The 21,991-nt window shown below is 39.7% G+C and overlaps 1 protein-coding gene across 1 annotated transcript in view; it reads left to right on the top strand.

Moving 5' to 3' along the window:
* Window positions 1-21,991, top strand: part of LOC121314598 (epidermal growth factor receptor-like) — a 148,152-nt gene that overhangs the window by 118,249 nt on the left and 7,912 nt on the right. Inside the window, exons 17-21 of the mRNA XM_041248031.1 lie at window positions 810-951; window positions 5,261-5,383; window positions 5,797-5,895; window positions 10,212-10,397; window positions 20,544-20,699. Of these exons, the coding sequence (XP_041103965.1) occupies window positions 810-951; window positions 5,261-5,383; window positions 5,797-5,895; window positions 10,212-10,397; window positions 20,544-20,699 (706 nt within the window). The remainder of the gene's footprint in view (window positions 1-809; window positions 952-5,260; window positions 5,384-5,796; window positions 5,896-10,211; window positions 10,398-20,543; window positions 20,700-21,991) is intronic.

Genomic DNA, 21,991 nt, shown 5'->3' with positions numbered 1-21,991 from the left:
ATACAACACTGTTGTATAGAAGGATGTTTTTTAAAATCCACTGTACAAAGTATGTAAATAAAAAAAGAATACTAGTACAACCAGCTATCTACAGAGTTAATGCAATGTTACTACAACCTTGTGTTAGATCAGGGGCTCCCAAACTTTCTTGGCTCAAGGTTCCCCCATGACCTGCTTTGACAGGGTAATTTGGGAGAGAATTGTTGTATGAGCTACAGCCTTTTAAACTATCTTGTGGGCCCCAAGGTTCACTGGCCCCCAGTTTGGGAACCCCAGTATTAGATCATAATAACTGTACGTACAGTATACATGTATCACTACATTTAATAGCCAATTTTCTAGATTTGTACACACAAAAACTAAATCTCCATTTAATTAGATTTGTCTTTTGATATGAAGTACTACATACAAAATTGAAAAAAAGGGAGAGAAATGACCAAGAGAAGGAGGTGTTCCTTAAAATAAAAAAATCTACCCCCTATTATTCATTTTAGAGATGAGATTATTTTAAGCTAAATATTGTCAAACGTTTCGCTGGACAAAATCTAAAAAGCTAAGTGCATTATTGATTGGAATAGTAGGATGCTCCACACTCCAGACTGAAATTGATCCACTTCTTGCCTCCTGTACTTATTTAGTAGCATTCTGTAAACTGATTGTTGCTCTGACGTATGCAGAGGAATGTTCTGCAAAGAACTCATATACAGTGCATGTTATCCATAGCAACTACCAGCAGAAGAATGCAAAATCTGAAATGATTAAAAAATAAAGCCCAATTAATATACATTAATATATACATGTTTCCTCAGATCAAGAATATCATCTATTGCTGCTGGAGTGGTTGGTGGCCTCCTCTGTTTTGTCATCCTAGCTCTGATGGTGTTCATCTTACTGCGCAGACGTCACATCAAGAGAAAGAGGACACTACGCAGGTTACTGCAAGAGAGAGAGGTAAGCATTTGTAACCATTATAAATCTGTGACACAGCAATCTGGTGGAGAGATAGAAAGATCTGAAAACAATCAGTCTGGTGGAGAGAGATAGAGTAGAGCTGAAAACAATCAGTCTGATCTAGAGAGATAGAGTAGAGCTGAAAACAATCAGTCTGATCTAGAGAGATAGAGTAGAGCTGAAAACAATCAGACTGATCTAGAGAGATAGAGTAGAGCTGAAAACAATCAGACTGATCTAGAGAGATAGAGTAGAGCTGAAAACAATCAGTCTGATCTAGAGAGATAGAGTAGAGCTGAAAACAATCGGTCTGATCTAGAGAGCTAGAGTACAGCTGAAAACAGTCAACCTGATGGAGAGAGAGTAGAGCTGAAAACAATCAATCTGGTGGAGAAAGATAGAGAAGATAAATGGTAAATGGTAAAATAAAGAAATTTGAAGTCCTTTGGTATAGTCGTCGTTTTTATTACATTATGCAGGAGACACTTCTCACAAGCACATGAGTCAGTGTTCTAACGATACATGATATCACACAAGCTTTTGTAAAATGTAAGTCATTACATGTTCACAAGACATACGATCCGATACAGCCCTGCTGCTCTCCGTTCTCTGTCCAATCACAGTGAGACAGCAGCTTATTATCACACACCCCTTGTGCAATGCTATTCCGCTCACACTGGGCTTTAACACCCTAAACTAAACTTGCCTTGTACCAAATACTGGTTTCTAACCAGTTTCTTGTCTTAGCCCTGACCCACTCCCATGGGAGCTGCTAACTGTTGTATAACAGGAGTTAAGGGCTTATATCTGCATCTGTTTTCCTTGGGGGTTGTGTTATCTTTAATTTATGCTGGTTATTCTGCTTTTCTGCTACTCCTACTTATTCTACAAATCTGAAATTTTTGTGTATAGTACTTACAAGCTTCTCTTGATATGATACAACACAGACGTTTAATTTCCCTACCCTATTTTAGTCAAGTCAAGGTCCTTTGGCGAACAGCCAGGCTTTGTCCATCCTGTTTCTTCCCTTGAACTGTGTGGGCTGTTTCTTGTCACATGCTGAGTTTTCTAGTGAAACCTGCTAACATCACCCCTTTATTCATATTCTTTCATGTTTTCCAACAGTCGCTATGAGAATAGGAAAACTGCCTCCTACAGCCCAAACCTCTACTTACAGGGTACTACAAGTCAGTCTTGCCTCCATATAACAGTAGTATATAAATGACTTGAAATGTGTGATATGTACACTGAACAAAAATATAAACGCAACATGCAACAATTTCAAAGATTTTACTGAGTTACAGTTTATATAAGGAAATCAGTCAATTTAAATAAATTCATTAGGCCCTAATCTATGGATTTCACATGACTGAGAATTCAGATATGCATCTGTTGGTCACAGATACCTTAAAAAAAAGGTAGCGGCGTGGATCAGAAAACCAGTCAGTATCTGATGTGACCACCATTTGCCTCATGCAGCGCGACTCTCACATCTCCTTTGCATAGAGTTGATCAGGCTGTTGATTGTGGACTGTGGAATGGTGTCCCACTCCTCTTCAATGGCTGTGCGAAGTTGCTGGATATTGGCGGGAATTGGAACACGCTGTCGTACACGTCGATCCAGAGCATCCCAAACATGCTCAATGGGTGACATGTCTGGTGAGTATGCAGGTCATGGAAGAACTGGGACATTTTCAGCTTCCAGGAATTGTGTACAGATTTGCGACATGGGGCCGTGCATTATCATGCTGAAACATGAGGTGATGGCGGCGGATGAATGGCACGGCAATGGGCCTCAGGATTTCGTCACGGTATCTCTGTGCATTCAAATTGCCATCGATAAAATGCAATTGTATTCGTTGTCCGTAACTTATGCCTGCCCTTACCATAACCCCACTGCCACCATGGGGCACTCTTTTCACAACGTTGACATCAGCAAACCGCTCACCCACACGACGCCATACATGCTGTCTGCCGTCTGCCCGGTACAGTTGAAACCGGGATTCATCCGTGAAGAGCACACTTCTGCAGCATGTCAGTGGCCATCAAAGGTGAGCATTTGCCCACTGAAGTCGGTTACGACACCGAACTGCAGTCAGGTCAAGACCCTGGTGAGGACGACGAGCACGCAGATGAGCTTCCCTGAGACGGTTTCTGACAGTTTGTGCAGAAATTCTTCGGTTGTGCAAACCCACAGTTTCATCAGCTGTCTGAGTGGCTGGTCTCAGACGATACCACTGGTGAAGAAGCCGGATGTGGAGGTCCTGGGCTGGCTTGGTTACACGTGGTCTGCGGTTGTGAGGCCGGTCGGACATAATGCCAAATTCTCTAAAACGGCATTGGAGGCGGCCTATGGTAGAGAAATGAACATTCAATTTTCTGGCAACAGCTCTGGTGGACATTCCTGCAGTCAGCATGCCAATTGCACACTCCCGCAAAACTTGAGACATCTGTGGCATTGTGTTGTGTGACAAAACTGCACATTTTAGAGTGGCCTTTTATTGTCCCCAGCACAATGTGCACCTGTGTGATGATCATGCTGTTTAATCAGCTTGTTGATATGCCACACCTGTCAGGTGGCTGGATTATCTTGGCAAAGGAGAAATGCTCACTAACAGGGATGTAAACAAATTTGTGCACAAAATTTGAGAGAAATAAGCTTTTTGTGCGTATGGAAAATTTCTGGGATCTTTTATTTCAGCTCATGAAACATGGGACCAACACTTTACATGTTGCGTTTATATTTTTGTTTAGTGTACCTTTCAAACCCCACAAGGTGAAATTTACAACCACCACATGGATCATTTTGACCCATACATTTTTCAATTGCTTCATTATGAAAATGAAAGACATACTGTCAGATACAACTGAAAAGTTTTATACATGAACATGTTATCTAACATTTGCATCGCAGAAACACTGTACAGGTGTAAACTATAAAACTGAAATCATTGTTTCTAATACTACATAAAAAGAAAATATAACACTACTTCTGGTATGATGGCTGCATTGTACTCTATGGAGCAGCGGACGCGTCTGCCAGCTGACTGTGCCTGCATCCAGGAGCTGTGTTGTAAACACAGATACAGTTCCATTGAACACTGTTGTGTAAACATGTGTAAACTGGTACATGCAGACCTGTAAAACTGATTTTTTTTTTTTCTAAAAGTAATATAAAAAAGAATATATAGCATATGTTTCATGTTAGGTTTTATCCTGCCTGTCATTTCAGTTTGCTTTATGCATCTGAGTGTAGCTTGGTGTATTCCAATCAAAATGACTTCTACTAGATTAAACATTTCCTTATGATATATTCCTAGTTGCATTTGTGGAACAAAACGAAAGATTGATGTCCCACAGGTACATTGAAAAATAAGCAATAGGCTTTCACTGAGTTGGCATTTTGACAAATCCACAATAATAGCAATCACTATCTCATAGTTAGTCTACAAACAAAGAAAGGCTTGAAATAAAAAATAAAAAAAAACACGTGTGCTAGGAGGAGGAGGCATGTCTTGTTTGTTGTATTTGCAAAAAAAAATTGAATATTTTACGTTATATTAAAAAAAAGACTTAATGCATGGGTCACATTGACCTGCGTGATGGTTCTAGTTAGAACTGTTTATGACTTTATAATTTTTGCGATTCTGGCTATCAAACACCGTCAGGATATTTAATTCATATATTTAGGAAAAGTCAAAAATGGACATACCCATACGATTTACAACGGAAAAGTAATTAACATTTTAAATGCAAAATGGGTCAAACTGACCCGCATGGCGGTTCTAGCGTTAATGTAGTCTAATTTAGTTTAGAAATTAAAAAAAAAAAAAAATATATATATATATATATATATATATATATATATATATATATATATATATATATATATATATATATATATTATGCTGCTGTAAGCTTCCAATTACTCAAACAGGCAGTTTTTTAAACTGGATGCCTGTTCCTAGATCATTTTAATTTCTTGTAGCAAAACAAAGGTTGAAATTTGCTGCTACTACTGTAGATAGTTAAGGGTAAAAACATATTAGACCATAGTGTTTGATTGGATATTTGAAGTGAGTATAAATATCTGTATGTAACTTCTAAAGTACAACAGGCAACGGTGTAACAGGATTGGTATTGTCTAATTCTTTGCGTGCAATCGGTAGTCGTATAAGGTGGTAAGCTCAGAAAGAATATGTTGGGCTCTCAAACCTATCTACAAAGATGTTATGGTCTGTTGAACTTGAAAACTGTTTCAGAATAATGTTTCCTTAGCTGTGTGTAAGTGTGTGTTGTATCATTCCAGCTGGTGGAGCCATTAACTCCAAGTGGAGAAGCACCAAACCAGGCCCTGCTGAGGATCCTCAAAGAGATAGAGTTTAAAAAGATGAAGGTTCTTGGCTCTGGAGCTTTTGGCACAGTGTACAAGGTAAACATTTACTGTTAAAGTGCGAAAAAATATAATTTTGTGTTTAACTAGAGAATACATTTCAACACACATCATCTACACTGTTACATTAGGAAATAAATCTGTAAATATATGTTAACATGGACAAAATACATAGTAGATGCTATCAATATAAGTACATTTTCTGTTCCTTCCAAAAACCTAATGAAACTCACAGTAGTGCCTGGAACACATGAACCTTTTCAAGGTCATAGTCTCAATTAGCTATGTTCATATACAAGTTTGGTTACTTTACAAGATAGTGAAGAAAAATGGAGGCTAAAGAACCTGATTAAAGTTATTATAAAACCTCCTGACTGTAGGAATATCTGAGAACAAGTTTCCCTGGTTTAGTCATGAAGTATTGGTTGACTGTGTGTCTGTGTTCATGGCAGGGTCTATGGATTCCTGAAGGGGAAGATGTGAAGATTCCTGTTGCCATCAAGGTTTTGAGAGAAGCAACCTCTCCAAAAGCCAATAAAGAGATTCTGGATGTGAGTTTTTTTTTTTTTTTTGTAATAGCTAAAAGGTATGAACCTATTATTACCAGTAATGAATTAGTCATTTAGCAAACGTTTTTGTCCAAGGCAATTTACAGAGACTAGGGGGTGAACTATGCATGCAGAGACACTGCTGCTGCAGAGTCACTTACAATAGGACCTTGGTTTTTACGTCTCATCTGAAATATAGATTTTTATATTAAATTCAGACATGCTCATAAGGACGACCCAATGAAGCATCTAAAATGATCTTTAGGGAAAGTTTGACTTTATAACTAGGTAATTGTAACAGTGAAAATGAACAGTACATGTGGTTACCAAAATAGAAAAGTGGCCATGTTATTGAGAGTCTCAGAATCTTGGGGTTTGTGGAGACACACTGTAGTGACTGCGACTGCTGATCCACCCATTTTCACGCTTGCATTTTTATCATGGAGGTTCCTTGTTGGTATCTAATTTTGTTGCCCCATATTTTGCATTAGGCATAGGCAGTTTTTTTTTTTTGTTTGTTTACATGGCATTTAAGCCTAATGCTTCATTTTTAAAATTATTTTCCAGTTCACCCTGCTTGACCAATTTGCACTCAATATTTCTGTGGAAGAAAACAGTGTGTGCTGGGGCCTCAGTTAGCTGAAACTTTGAGGTCAGGGTGTCATTGAGATGATTAAAATGCTTCACTGCATGAAAACACTAGCAGTCTCACAAGCATGAACAGAGTTCTCAGTCTTTCAGTCTTTCCATATAATAAAATCCAAACATAATGAGCAAGGAATTTCTCAGATTGTACAAGGTAGATTTGTTGTTTAGGCAAATAGCTCACAGGAATTTGAAGTCATTTGAAGTAATAGACTGGGCCCCACACATGTATATGGTACACAAAATGAGAAACACCCTCTACATATTACACACACTTTGGTGTAAAAAGGATGTTCTTGCATTACTGATCAATGTATGATGCAAATGACACTATTGTCTATTATGGTATAAATAGTATTTTAGGCGACTTTTTTTTTTTAATTGTCTGTTTCATAATGTATGGTGCTCTATTTGTGAATGTACTGTTTTGTAACACTCCTTGTGCACTATATTCTAAAAATTGTTGGCATTTCTAAAACTATTTATAATTATTCCGTCCATCCGAAAACTGCATGCTTCACAGTTACTTTCCATTTCAATTCAAATGGCTAAATATAACTGAAATATTGACATTGCTAGTTTGCTACTAGGATGCACATTAAACACACACAAAATTGACTATTTATGTCAAGTTTGTTTATAGTTTATCAGCTATTTTGAAACAGAAGGGTGCGATTAGTTGACAACCAATTTCTGAGGTCCAAGGTTGACTTTTGACTCAATTAGTCGACTATTCTGTGCTACCGTAATATGGGATGGGTGCCAGGCAACTCGTCCCAACCACTACCTGAGCTAAATCAGATCACTGATGAATAATAATCATGATCATAGTTTCGCTAACCTTTACATGACAAGGACAGCAAGCAAATTAAAAGTGAAACAACATATGTGTTGTGTTGCACTGCAGAATTCAAAGCTGCTGCTGCTGCTGCTGCAAATAATAATAATAATAATAATAATAATAATAATAATAATAATAATAATCTGATCATTGAAAGACAAGCTGAATAAGACATCAGATTGCAGAGATTCCAGATGACATCATTGATACAGGATTAAAATCGGCATCATGCATCAGGATTTATACATCAGATCATTTTTTAAAGAGATTGCCTGCAGTTTGGGTAAAGACAAGTGTCTGTTGGTTCAAGTCGATTTACTCATGTAACCAAAAACAGAACATGATTCATGAGAAGAACTTGTATTGTTCATTTTAAGATTGTAGTCTATAATTTCCACATTAGAATCATGGTTGATTTAATGATTAATGAAAAGGCTGCATTTATTTTAAGTATAATGCAATTTTAATGAACCCGTGGGAAGTCATTTTAGACATAAGATTGTGGTAAGATAAAATGTGTACACTAGCTATGATCTAATTAACCTTGACCTATAGAGACTTCCAACTTAGTAAAGGAGTAATGCATTACAGTATTTGGACTAGGGCTTTGTTTGTTCAAGGGTGCCTTAAGGGGGAAAATGCATTGCCATTTAACTAGAAAAAAGTGTATTCAATTTTGACCAGATAATGTATTTACATGGTTTAATTGGACATTGTGAATTTGGACAGTAACTGTAGCTTAAATCTGATGGTGAGTCATAAAAAAACTCAACTTTAATAAAATTGTTTGAATTGCTGTATAAGTATGTGACTAAAGTACAGTGGCTTGCAAAGTATTAACCCCCCCGGCATTTTTCCTATTTTGTTGTCTTACAACCTGGAATTAAAATGGATTTTTATTTGGATTTCATGTAATGGACATACACAAAATAGTCCAAATTGGTGAAGTGAAATGAAAAAAATAACTTGTTTAAAATAATTCTAAAAAATAAATAACGGAAAAGTGGTGCGTGCATATGTATTCACCCCCTTTGCTATTAAGCCTCTAAATAAGATCTGGTACAACCAATTACCTTCAGAAGTCACATAATTAGTTAAATAAAGTCCACCTGTGTGCAATCTAAGTGTCACATGATCTGTCACATGATCTCAGTGTATATACACCTGTTCTGAAAGGCCCCAGAGTCTGCAACACCACTAAGCAAGGGGCACCACCAAACAAGCGGCGCCATGAAGACCAAGGAGCTCTCCAAACAGGTCAGGGACAAAGTTGTGGAGAAGTACAGATCAGAGTTCGGTTATAAAAAAAAATCAGAAACTTTGAACATCCCACGGAGCACCATTAAAGCCATTATTAAAAAATTGAAAGAATATGGCACCACAACAAACCTGGCAAGAGAGGGTCGCCCACCAAAACTCACAGACCAGGCAAGGAGGGCATTAATCAGAGAGGCAACAAAGAGACCAAAGATAACCCTGAAGGAGCTGCAAAGCTCCACAGCGGAGATTGGAGTATCTGTCCATAGGACCACTTTAAGCCGTACACTCCACAGAGCTGGGCTTTACGGAAGAGTGGCCAGAAAAAAGCCATTGCTTAAAGAAAAAAATAAACAAACACGTTTGGTGTTCATCAAAAGGCATGTGGGAGACTCCCCAAACATATGGAAGAAGGTACTCTGGTCAGATGAGACTAAAATTTAGCTTTTTGGCCATCAAGGAAAACGCTATGTCTGGCGCAAACCCAACACCTCTCATCACCCCGAGAACACCATCCCCACAGTGAAGCATGGTGGTGGCAGCATCATGCTATGGGGATGTTTTTCATCGGCAGGGACTGGGAAACTGGTCAGAATTGAAGGAATGATGGATGGCGCTAAATAAAGGGAAATTCTTGAGGGAAGCCTGTTTCAGTCTTCCAGAGATTTGAGACTGGGACGGAGGTTCACCTTCCAGCAGGACAATGACCCTAAGCATACTGCTAAAGCAACACTTGAGTGGTTTAAGGGGAAACATTTAAATGTTTTGGAATGGCCTAGTCAAAGCCCAGACCTCAATCCAATTGAGAATCTGTGGTATGACTTAAAGATTGCTGTACACCAGCGGAACCCATCCAACTTGAAGGAGCTGGAGCAGTTTTGCCTTGAAGAATGGGCAAAAATCCCAGTGGCTAGATGTGCCAAGCTTATAGATACATACCGCAAGAGACTTGCAGCTGTAATTGCTGCAAAAGGTGGCTCTACAAAGTATTGACTTTGCGGGGGTGAATATGCACGCTCAAGTTTTCTGTTTTTTTGTCTTATTTCTTGTTTGTTTCACAATCAAAATTATTTTGCATCTTCAAAGTGGTAGACATGTTGTGTAAATCAAATGATACAAACCCCCAAAAAATCAATTTTAATTCCAGGTTGTAAGGCAACAAAATAGGAAAAATGCCAAGGGGGGTCAATACTTTCGCAAGCCACTGTAACTTAGGTCAGTTTGGATGGGGTGTGGTTACAAGTAATGACAGACTTCATAATACATTTGAATTTTCTCTAGAATGGAGTATGACTAAATAAACGTGTGTGTGTGTGTGTGTGTGTGTGTGTGTGTGTGTGTGTGTGTGTATATATATATATACTATATATATATATATATATATATATATATATATATATGTCTGGATTTATTTATCTTGGACAGTCTTCTCGGTACAGATGAACACAGATTCTCCTGAGTGTACAAGCGGGACAGACAGGTCTTCTATCTCTTGTCTTGCCTCATCAACTTCTTCCTCATGAGATTTGAGAAGAGTGGTCTTTTAAAATGTGTGCCTCTACCTCTCATTATACAGGAGGCCTATGTTATGGCCAGTGTTGACAATCCCCATGTTTGCCGCCTTCTGGGAATTTGCCTGACCTCCACGGTGCAGCTGATTACCCAGCTCATGCCGTATGGCTGCCTGCTCGACTACGTCAAAGAGAACAAGGATAACATCGGCTCCCAGTACCTCCTCAACTGGTGTGTGCAGATTGCCAAGGTAATGTAAACTACTTTTCTGTAGGGTCAGGGTTTAAGAGCCCTATTGATAAAATGTTGAAGGGTGTTTTATTAATATAGTATAGTACAAGAAAACAACCATTTAATAAATGCTCATAAAGCAAGATTTTGTGTACCCACCATCTGGCCCAGCTTGCTCTATGTACAGTATTGTAGAATAGTCACTTTTTCTCATTAAAAACTGCCTTTCAGAATATATACAGAATTCTGAAGGCAATTGCACCTGAGCTTATTTAGAAGTGTAAATCAATGTGTTTAGAAAAAAAAATCCCATTTAAATGCATCAAGATTTCAGGGTGTGTGTGTGTGTGTGTGTGTGTGTGTGTGTGTGTGTGTGAATCTGTCATATTGACAACTGCTAATGTGATCCTTAGTACCAGTGACAGGGTCTAGCTATACCTTTGATCTGCTAATAATAAAGTGCTGGATAAATTGGGTCAGAACATGCTTTAATTATTTACTACTGTTGTCTTGTCTTACACTTCAAGACATAACCAATTATACAGCTGACAGACATTCAAAATAGAAGATTTGTTTTATGTTACAACGCTGCTATTACATTTTGTATGTTCAAAAAACATAAGAAGCTTGGAGGTGTATAATAAAATGACAACATGTCATCATGATTTAACTTTTTCTGATACATTTGATTTTGCCTTTATGAGATTTCATTTGAACCTCTGTGTTTATGACGACACTCCCTAAATAACTGTAGACAGTATAAATAGTGTAATAAAGGTAGTACAGATAGAACAGTAAAAGTATTTTTGTAAATGTTTTACCTTTTTATTTGCGTCTGGTAATTATCAGTTAATTTTTGCAACAGGAAATTTGTTAATTTTAGTAAACAAATGTCACTGAAAGCAGTTAAAAGCCACACACAAGTTCCAACAGATACCTAAGATGAAGCAGGTGATAATTATTTTAATTAGCAAATCAGTGAATCATTTTCTTAATAGACAACAGAATAGCTGAGAAAAACCGTGTCATCTTATCTTAGCAAACCTGTTCATTCTTGTTCAACTGAACAGATGTTTTTGCAGGGCTTCACAATGTTTTTGCGCTGTGTCTTTTTTGACCTTGCATCAGTATCTTCCAGAGATCTGAATGATTTAATGTTCAAAAGGATATTACCATGATTATAGACCATTATGTATATAAAAGATGATCTGCTTAAAAATATAATCAGCATTAACCACTCTGACAGACTACATGCAGAGGATACTGTAGGTACAAAAGCAGATATGCCACTGACACACATTGAAAACATGCATATAAGGGCCCTCTGTAACCCAACCAATAAAGGAATTTAAAATTTATTTTCAAAATAACCTTATTGGGATTATATATACTGTATATATTTCATTTCATATGTTGATGCATGTGCGTCATGACTAGTAATACATATTTATTTATTTATTTATTGATTCATATTGTGTCTGGTGGCTAATTCTGTCTTAGGCCAGAGGCTAGTGTGTGTGTGTGTGCGTGTGTATGTGTATATATATGTGTGTAATATATTACACAGCGCTTCCTCCAATTTTACATGACGAAAATGAAGCAAAACAAAGCGAACGAGACAAGCTACGGTAATCCTAAAAAACTTAATCATTAAACAGTTTTAGATACTGTGATGCATTTTTTTTAAATCTGTGATGTTTAGTTGCTTTTGTGCATTTTCATTTGCAAGTGAACTGTGACATTAGGGCCTTATCGAGCACTGTATTCTGTGATTTGGAATACTGACTTTGGATACTGTTTTAATTCTGGAAACTGGGGTTGTTTTTTTAATCTTGCTAAATTGTATTTCCTTTTATGTTTTGTGCAGTTCTGTGCATGGGTAACATTTCGATTTCATTGTGCTGTTGGGTAGTTGTGACAGAAATAGAATGATCTTTGTTGGTAAATCTCCCTCCCAACCTGGGAGGGCACTACGTAACGGGAACAGAGTACCCTAGACTGTTTGGCCTGACAGTTCATTCCCAGGGTTTTAAAGGAAGTCGGTCATCCAGAAAGGGGGCTGAGCTTCAGTGCACTAGCGCATCGACCCGGGAAGAAAACGATGTGGCAGCCGTTGATTGGAGGAGCAACTGCAGTCGTTTACCAAGGGGTCATGTGTGACGGTACAAGAAGGGGACAAAGCGACATAATCTGCTCCTTCGTTTTGGTTAAGGAATTGACCAGAAAGACCTGTGTTATATTGTGCGTTAGTGGTTTGTTTGTTTTGTCTTGTCTTGTGCGTGTACTAGTGACTGTGTTTATTTGGGACTGCAACCCGTTTATTTATTCCAGTGCATTACACATTGATGTGCATTGCCTGGAATTATTGTTTTGTCACCACAGCAGGATTATAATTAAAAATCAGTTCTGAGGGGATTACAAAGGTCTGTCTCCTGATTAAACACCGCATCACTCCTGCACATGTACACTGCAAGCCTCTTTGCCACAGTCGTGGGGAATGGGGAATTTTACATACTGCTACAATACTTACCAGATTTAAAAGTCTGTACTGTATTACAGTCAATGTGTCGTCTCTTTTGGCAAGTGATATTTTCAGAATCATATTGTTCTGATTTAAAATACTACTTCTGTTGAATGTGCGTGTGTGTGCGTGTCTCTCTTTCCTCCCTCTCTCTCTGGATTGTAGGATTATGGGAGGGGCCTCTGAGCAAAGAGCAAGGAGCAGTGAACTGTACGAGCAGTGAGCTGTATTAGTAATTTTAAATTAGTTTAAATAAATAAATAAATTAGGTTTCTATATAAGTTTGTTTTAATATCTGCAAACTTTTTAGTCAGCATGTACATCCGGGGATGGGCTCCCACTCGAGTGCTACGGGGGGCTGACTCGGAGACACAGGTTCAGGTGTATACCAGACCCCGATGTCTCCGTGGAGGTGTTGTTGGCGGTGGGAAAGTCAGTCGGGTTTGGAAATATTAAATCTGCTTCACAAATGAACAAAGCAATAGTTGTTTTCCTGAGTCAAGAAATTCTGGTCAGTAAAATTGTGGAAGAAGGGTTTGTTGTAAATGGTTCATTTATTTCAGTCATGCCCCTATCTACACCTTTGACTACAGTGATTCTTTCAAATATGCCCCCGTTTATTGATTACGCCGTAGTTGAGAGAGAGCTCTCTCGATATGGCAAAATAATGTTGCCTTTTAAACAAATCCCACTCGGTTGAAAGGCACCAGAAATTAAACCTATAACATCTTTCAGAAGGCAGGTTTTTGTCTTATGCACGACCCTGATTTTGTTTTAAGTGTTGCATGGCATTTTAATATTGAAGGTAGGGACTATGTAGTGTTTTACAAGCACAGATGTAATGAAATGTTTCCGTTGTGGGGAACAGGGGCATCTCAAACATTCATGCCCACGGTCAAACGCAGAAGCAGATCTGAATGGTAATAGTGATGCTAACGGGGAGGGGGCTGAAGTGGTTCAGAGAGCGCGGGTGGAAGAGACAGAGCGACCGGAACCAGGCGACTCAGCCCAGCAACAGCCTGCCAGCAGCGAGTCTGCAGCTGATGCTGACCAGGAGAGTTCAAGGTGGTGGGGAAGAAATGGCGACTGAGAGAGGAAGGCGTCCTCTGCTGCTGCCAGCGCGGCGGGCGGAGGGGAGTCAATTTGGGGACCTATGATTTCTCACGGCACTGACAGAGGGTCTCAGCTGCGGTGGAACAGAGTAGTCGGACGGAGGAGGGTGTGGATGGTGATTCCCGGCCCGCTGATCCCGCTTCTGAGGTTCAGGTATCGGGTGGGTGAATCTCTGTCGGCCCCTTGGCTGTCAGGAGGAAGTCGGCGAAGACGGAGTTCAAGACAGCTCTGATGGGGATCCTGTCCCGGGTGGCTCCTCTCGGCCCGGGGAGTCGGTGGTGACGGAGGAGCTAGCGGCAACAGAGGCAGAGGAATCGGTGGAAGAGGAAGAGATGTCGCTGTATGAGGGTGAAGAGGATGATGGAAATTTCTCCAACATCGCGCAGTTCTCTGACATTTCGGCCAGCCAAACCAGTAAGGGCAAATTATATACTATTAAAGAAATCAGCACTTTTCTTGATAGAACAAAGGGTAAGAGGCATATGAGTTCAGTGAGGAAAATGTTGAGATCTTCTAATCAATTTTAATGGCTAATTTTAAATGGGATATTTATACTGTTATGTCTTTATTCATTTTATTGTTGAGCAATCTATTTTTACCAATGGAGAAAATTATTTTAGGATCTTTTAACATAAATGGTGGTAGAGATTTTAATAAGAGAGTACAACTATTTGATTTTTTAAATAGTAAACAAGCAAACGTGATTTTATTGCAGAAGTCGCATGCACTAGCCAATCTCACTGGCAGTCTGAGTGGGGGAGGGGGGTGACTGTGTTTTAAGTCACGGCTCAAATGTCAGTGCAGGGGTGGCTGTTTTATTTTCTCCAGGTTTTAAGGTAGAAATTTTAGCAATAAATGAAATTGTTCAAGGAAGACTCTTTTTAATTAGTTTTATTAATATTTATACTCCTAATGTTGGGGGGGGGGGGGGGGCGAGTTTTATTTTTTAAAAAGCTGAGTCAGGTGTTGGGACAATGTGACACTGGTCCTGTCCTCGTATTGGGAGGAGATTTTAACTGCACTATGGATTTTAACAATGATAGAAACCACGGGGAGCCTAATCCCCAATCTGTTAGAGAGCTGGCCACTGTATTAAACACTTTTGACCTGGTTGACATCTAGAGGAATTTTCATCCCACCAGCAAACAATACACATGGATTAAAGTCAATCAGAATCAGCTGTCAGGGGCATGTTTGGACCGGTTTTACACACCAAAGCATCACACAAATAAATTCATCAGATGCAGTATGTCATCCAAACTCTATTTCCGATCATCACTTTGTATCTGCTACTATATCTTTACCCACCAAAACACATTCCAAGTCATACTGGCATTTTAACCCAAAACTACTGTTAGACAAACAATTCACCAATTATTTTTAATAATTTGGGGAAAATTGGAGAAAAGAAAAAAATAAATATGCCAGTTTGAGGTAGTGATGGGATATCGGAAAAGTCCAAATTAAAGTGTTTTGTCAGCAATACACCCAGAGTGTCACCAGGTCAGTAGATGCAGTGGTCAATGAGTTATAGTGAGATTGTGGAGTTTGAGAGGCAGTTGGATGTTCAGCGCAGTGAGGAGGCGTACCGGGGCCTGCAAGAGAGACGGCAGCACCTGGGCAGCCTGCTGGAGGAGAAGGCGAAGGGCTCCCTGCTCAGAGCCCATTTCACTGAGCTTAAAGACATGGACGCCCCTACAGCCTTCTTCTTCAGCCTGGAGAGTAAGACAGCGGAGCGCAAGCAGATGAGCTGTCTGAGGCTGCCCTGCGGGAGAGAGGTCTCCAGCCCTGCGAAGCTCAGGCATGCAGCAGTGGATTTCTACAATGGTCTCTTTAAGGCTGAGAACTGTGACCTGGGAGAGATGGCGCAACTGCAGTGGGCTCCCCAGTCTGAGTGACGAGGAGTGACGCAAGCTGGACACCCCTCTGACCTTCCAGGAGCTCACTGCTGCCGTCATGCAGCTCTCCAACCAGAAAGCAGAAAGATCGACGGGCTGCAAGCTGAATTTTATAAATGATTCTGGGACTGTATCGGACTGGATTTTTATAAGGTCCTTCAGGAATGCAACCGGGATGGAGAGCTGCCTTTGAGCTGCCGCAGGGCAGTAATCACGCCGCTACCCAAGAAAGGAGACCTCTGTAACCTTAAGAACTGGTGCCCTGTCTCATTATTTTGCTCAGACTACAAAATATTTTCCAAGGCGCTGGCAAATCGGCAGCGGACACAAATAGGATCAGTGGTGCATAAGACTCAATCCTATTGTGTACCAGACTGATCCATTTTTGATAATCTGTTTTTAATAAGAGACCTTTTTAATGTGTCCAGACTTTTTAATATTGACGTTGGTTTAATTTCAATTGACCTGGAAAAAGCTTTTGACAGAGTTGACCATGAGTATTCGTTTCATACACAAGGCATTTGGTTTTGGCCCTGTTTTTATTTCTAATATTAGACTCCTCTATAATAATGTTTTTAGCCTGTTGAAAGTAAACAATGATCTGAGTGTCCCTTTCTCCTGTGCAGAGGGGGATACAGCAGGGCTGCTCCCTTTCAGGGATGCTCTACTCCCTCTCTATAGAGCCTTTCCTGCATCAGCTGAGGGAGAAGCTAACAGGGCTGGCTGTGCCAGCTGCACCCAACAGCGCCCCCATCAGGCTATCTGCGTATGCTGATGACATTAATGTTTTCTTTACTAATGACAGGGACATCACGGTGCTGGAATCCTGCATTAAGAATTATGAAAAGGCCACCTCAGCTCAGGTCATTTGGGCAAAAAGTGCAGCTTTTCTGTCTGGTAGCTGGGAGGGAGTAACTCCCCCATCACAGACCTGGGAAAACCCTGGGATTAAGATTTTGAGAGTGCTTTTTGGGAAAGAAGCGTTCATGCAACAGAACTGGGAGTGATTGCTGGATAAAGTGAAAGGGAGGCCGCAAAGCTGGCAGTGGCTCCTTTCACGACTCTCATTTAGGGGGAGGGTCCTCATTTTTAACAATCTGGTGGCATCTATGCTCTGGTGTAGACTGGTGTGTCTGGACCATCCTCTGGGTCTGTTAAGTGAGATAGTGAGATTCAGAAGTGTCTGGTCCAGGTTTTCTGGAGTGGGCATCACTGGTTGCGTCCGGCTGTCTTGTACCTCCGCCGTGACGGAGGGGGCAGGGGCTGATTGATATCCCCAGCAGGGTGGCAGTGTTCAGGCTACAGGCTGCCCAGAAGCTGCTTTATGCCCCAGAGCTGAGCTGGAGAGGCCTAGCTCACTCACTGCTGCACAGAGAGGGCTGGGGCTCAACAAGCACCTGTTTTTAATATCCCCTGAACAGCTCAATGATAGCGGGCTGGTTAGTTTTTATAAAAACTAGCTTAATGCATGGAGGATTTTAAAAAACACTAGATCAGAGGCCGCTGTGCACTAAATGGGTTTTTGAAGACCCTCTGTTTTTTAATCCCATTTTTAAATGTGAAAGTTTTAATTCTGCACATATGTCTTCATTGTTTTATAAAGCAGGTTTTACTAAGCTTGGCCAGCTGATTGATTTTAGTCTGTTTAAATGGAAAGCCAGTAGGGAGTTAGCTACATCACTACAGAAAAAATCAGTGCAGTTTGTAGAAAAGATCCTGAGTGATTTACAGGCCTCTCTTATTCCAGCTATTCCCAATTTTTGACTAGTCTTTTGTCAGAGTGCTTGGTTCCAGAGCAGGAGCCCCTGTTCCCCACAGTGCTGGTCTCCCCCTCAGTGCCAGAAGAGGAGGAATCACCTGGCAAAATACTGCTGAAGAAAGTGGCTTTCCATACGGCAGAGAAAAAGCAGCTGTATGAAATGTGTATTAAAAAACGTAATTATAATCAGCTGAAGGACCTGGGGGACACTAAGTGGAGAGCTCACCTCAGTGTTCCTGACGATGAATCCCCTGTCTGGAGAGTTTTATATAAACTACCCCTGCCCAAGCGCTGTGGAGACCTGCAGTGGAGAATGCTGCACAGAATTATAGCCACAAACTAGTACTTGAGCCGTATGGAGCCAGGGGTCAGTGATCAGTGCCCCTTCTGTTCCGCGATGGAGACAGTTTTCCACCTGTTTTCAGACTGCCCCCGGCTGCAACCTTGTTTTAGTTTTTTAGAAAACCTGCTGGCTTCCTTGGGAGTTGTTTTAACAAAACAGCTCTTTGTTTTTATCATTAAATATAGTTTTAAACAAAGAAACAAGTTCTCACTGGGCAACTTTGTACTGGTTCTGTCGAAAATGGCCATTTTCAAATCCTGAAAGAGCAAGATTTTAGCCACTGGTTTTAATAATGCTGTAAGCATTTTTAGAATCCTGATGGTCTCCAGGATTAAGACTGATTTTTATTATTATCAAATGGTGCAGGACAGTTTTAAAGAGTGTTGGTGCATTGGAGATTGGGTGTGTGACGTGAGCGAGGAGGGGGAGCTCATTGTGTTCCTATAAAGGAAAAAAAAACCTTTAAAAGTGATCTGAATGAACCATTATAGTGTTGCTATTGTTTTTAAATTGTTGCTTTATGGCTAGATGTATTTTTTGTTATTTTTTTTGTATATACAGCTCTGGAAAAAATTAAGAGACCACTGCAAAATTATCAGTTTCTCTGGTTTTACTATTTACAGGTGTGTGTTTGGGTAAAATGAACATTTTTGTTTTATTCTATAAACTACTGAACAACATTTCTCCCAAATTCCAAATAAAAATATTGTCATTTAGAGCATTTATTTGCAGAAAATGACAACTGGTCAAAATAACAAAAAAGATTCAGTGTTGTCAGATCTCGAATAATGCAAAGAAAATAAGTTCATATTCATTTTTAAACAACACAATACTAATGTTTTAACTTAGGAAGAGTTCAGAAATCAATATTTGGTGGAATAACCCTGATTTTCAAGCACAGCTTTCATGTGTCTTGGCATGCTCTCCACCAGTCTTTCACACTGATGTTGGATGATTTTATGCCGCAAAAATTCAAGCGGCTCGGCTTTGTTTGATGGCTTGTGACCATCCATCTTCCTCTTGATCACATTCCAGAGGTTTTCAGTGGGGTTCAGGTCTGGAGATTGGGCTGGCCATGACAGGGTCTGATCTGGTGGTCCTCCATCCACACCTTGATTGGCCTGGCTGTGTGGCATGGAGCATTGTCCTGCTGGAAAAACCAATCCTCAGAGTTGGGGAACATTGTCAGAGCAGAAGGAAGCAAGTTTTCTTCCAGGACAACCTTGTACTTGGCTTGATTCACGCGTCCTTCACAAAGACAAATCTACCCGATTCCAGCCTTGCTGAAGCACCCCCAAATGAGTCCAGTTTTCAGCTTTGCCCAACACCTGGTCATCTAATGGTTAGACGGAGATCTGGAGAAGCCTACAAGCCACAGTGTCTCATACCCACTGTGAAATGTGGTGGAGGATCGGTGATGATCTGGGGGTGCTTCAGCAAGGCTGGAATCAGGGCAGCTTTGGCATGAATCAAGCCAAGTACAAGGTTGTCCTGGAAGAAAACTTGCTTCCTTCTGCTCTGACAATGTTCCCCAAATCTGAGGATTGGTTTTTCCAGCAGGACAATGCTCCATGCCACACAACCAGGTCAATCAAGGTGTGGATGGAGGACTACCAGATCAAGACCCTGTCATGGCCAGCCCAATCTCCATACCTGAACCCCATTGAAAACCTCTGGAATGTGATCAGAGGAAGATGGGTGGTCACAAGCCATCAAACAAAGCCGAGCTGCTTGAATTTTTGCGCCAGGAGTGGCATAAAGTCACCCAACATCAATGTGAAAGACTGGTGGAGAGCATGCCAAGACGCATGAAAGCTGTGCTTGAAAATCAGGGTTATTCCACCAAATATTGATTTCTGAACTCTTCCTAAGTTAAAACATTAGTATTGTGTTGTTTAAAAATGAATATGAACTTATTTTCTTTGCATTATTCGAGGTCTGACAACACTGCAGAGATGTACTGATATATATATATATATATATATATATATATATAATATATTATATATATATATATATACACATTGCACACATACACACACACACACACACACACACACACACACACACACACACACACACACACACTCATATGTTTTATCAAGTAATAACAATTTTATGAAATACCCAGCCCTGTTAGATTTTCTTCTATATAGTGTATTTTAATATAGGGTCAGATATGTGAGTGCTGACTGTATAGTGTATCTGTTGTGGTAAAAGTCACAATTTGGTCTGTGTATAAATGGCTGATTCATGAAATAAGTTACTTTAGGCATCATAATGTGCCTTCCTGCCACTGTTGTTTTTCTGCTTTCAGTAGATACAGTGTTGCACATTATTTTTTAATTAATACTGTTGTTTTTGGTATTATTAATGTTGTTGTTATTGTTGTCATAAGAATGACCACCCATTTACAGTATGTGTTACTATTTTCTGACTAATCTTGGTCAGCAAATATTTCAATTGTATCAATAACTGATATGATTAGTAATAATCTGTATTAATATTTATACAATCCCTATGGTCTGTAGGGGATGAGTTACCTGGAGGATCGGCATTTGGTGCACCGTGACCTGGCTGCTAGAAATGTGCTGGTGAAGACCCCGCAGCACATAAAGATCACAGACTTTGGGCTTGCCAAGCTACTGAATGCAGATGAGAAAGAATACCATGCAGATGGAGGCAAAGTAAGGGGATCGGAAATCTATTGTTATAGTGCAGTTTATTTAAGATGTGGTTTGTGATTAAATTTGAGAGAAACTCAACCAAGGTAACCAACCAGTAGTGTGACCCACAAAGGAGTCATCTTGCTACATTACATTCTATCACTAAGTCCCAAAAGTGTGTCCCTGTGGCAAAGTGCCCCATCTCTGGGCTGTTTATTTGTGTTTTATGTTGTATGTAGTGTGTTAATGTTAGTGTATAGTCATTGGTACACAGGATATAAATGGGTCTGTGTAACACAATTGAATTTAAAATATATTTGTATTTAGCCACGAGGATTGCACATCACTCCACCTGCAGATTAAAAAGTATATGGTGTGTGGACATGGAAGTACACTAATTTACATGCAGTTGTACCTAGATTTCAATTGAATGGTTGATTAGCAATTGAGTCTCGGTACAGCTGCATAAAAGCATGCATGTTTCACTCACTCTGGATTGTGTGTTCAGGAAGTGGAGAATGGGTGAGAGAGAGAGGAGAGTTAATTTAAAATAATATAACAATTGCTACAGCGTGCTAGAAATGCCAGCACCGTACTTGTTTAGTGTTCGTCCACTCGTTTGTCTGTCTATTTAGTGTTAGTCCGTTTTGTTTGTCTATTTATTTTGGCTCAAGTGCCGTGTCCTGTTTTTTGTGCAACTGTTTTATTTTCTGGTAATAATAAACCACGCAGCAGCGCATTCATTCATTATTTTACTCGCAGTGCTGTGTATTCATTTCTGGTCTGACGTCACCACTAAAGCCAGCTTATTCACAATCCCTCTAAAAAGATGCAGCATTGTAGTTGGTGACTCAAGGGTAAATATTAATTCTTGAAGTTATGAGGTTACAAAGTTAATACTTTATTTTTAAGTAATTGTTTTTAAAAGTACAAAGCACTCAGATTTCAAAGGAAATCAAAATTAAGATTTTGCTGACTGTCATGGGCAACTGCAAGTACAATATTACAGAACCTAGGGTCTGACTTTAAATAAGCATTGCATCTTTTTAATTAAACACTTGAACAAGACACCCTGGTCCATAATGTGTAATTACTGAAAATTAGATTTAAGAAAAATAAACTTTGATACTCTCCAGCAATATTTGTTAAATAGTTTGTGTAGTGATGTAGTTTTGTCTATTTGCTGAATAGGGTTGTGAAAAGTATTTGTACAGACATTAAAGTAAACATTAAGCAAAAACACTTGAGCTTTCACGTTTTTAACTGGTTTACGTGTATTAATTAAGGACATTTGGACAAATATAACATTAGCT

The sequence above is a fragment of the Polyodon spathula genome, chromosome 4 (genome assembly GCF_017654505.1).
Source record: "Polyodon spathula isolate WHYD16114869_AA chromosome 4, ASM1765450v1, whole genome shotgun sequence".
NCBI lineage: Eukaryota > Metazoa > Chordata > Actinopteri > Acipenseriformes > Polyodontidae > Polyodon > Polyodon spathula.
Note: the sequence above shows the minus strand (reverse complement) of the source record. Positions and strands in the feature narration are given on the sequence as shown.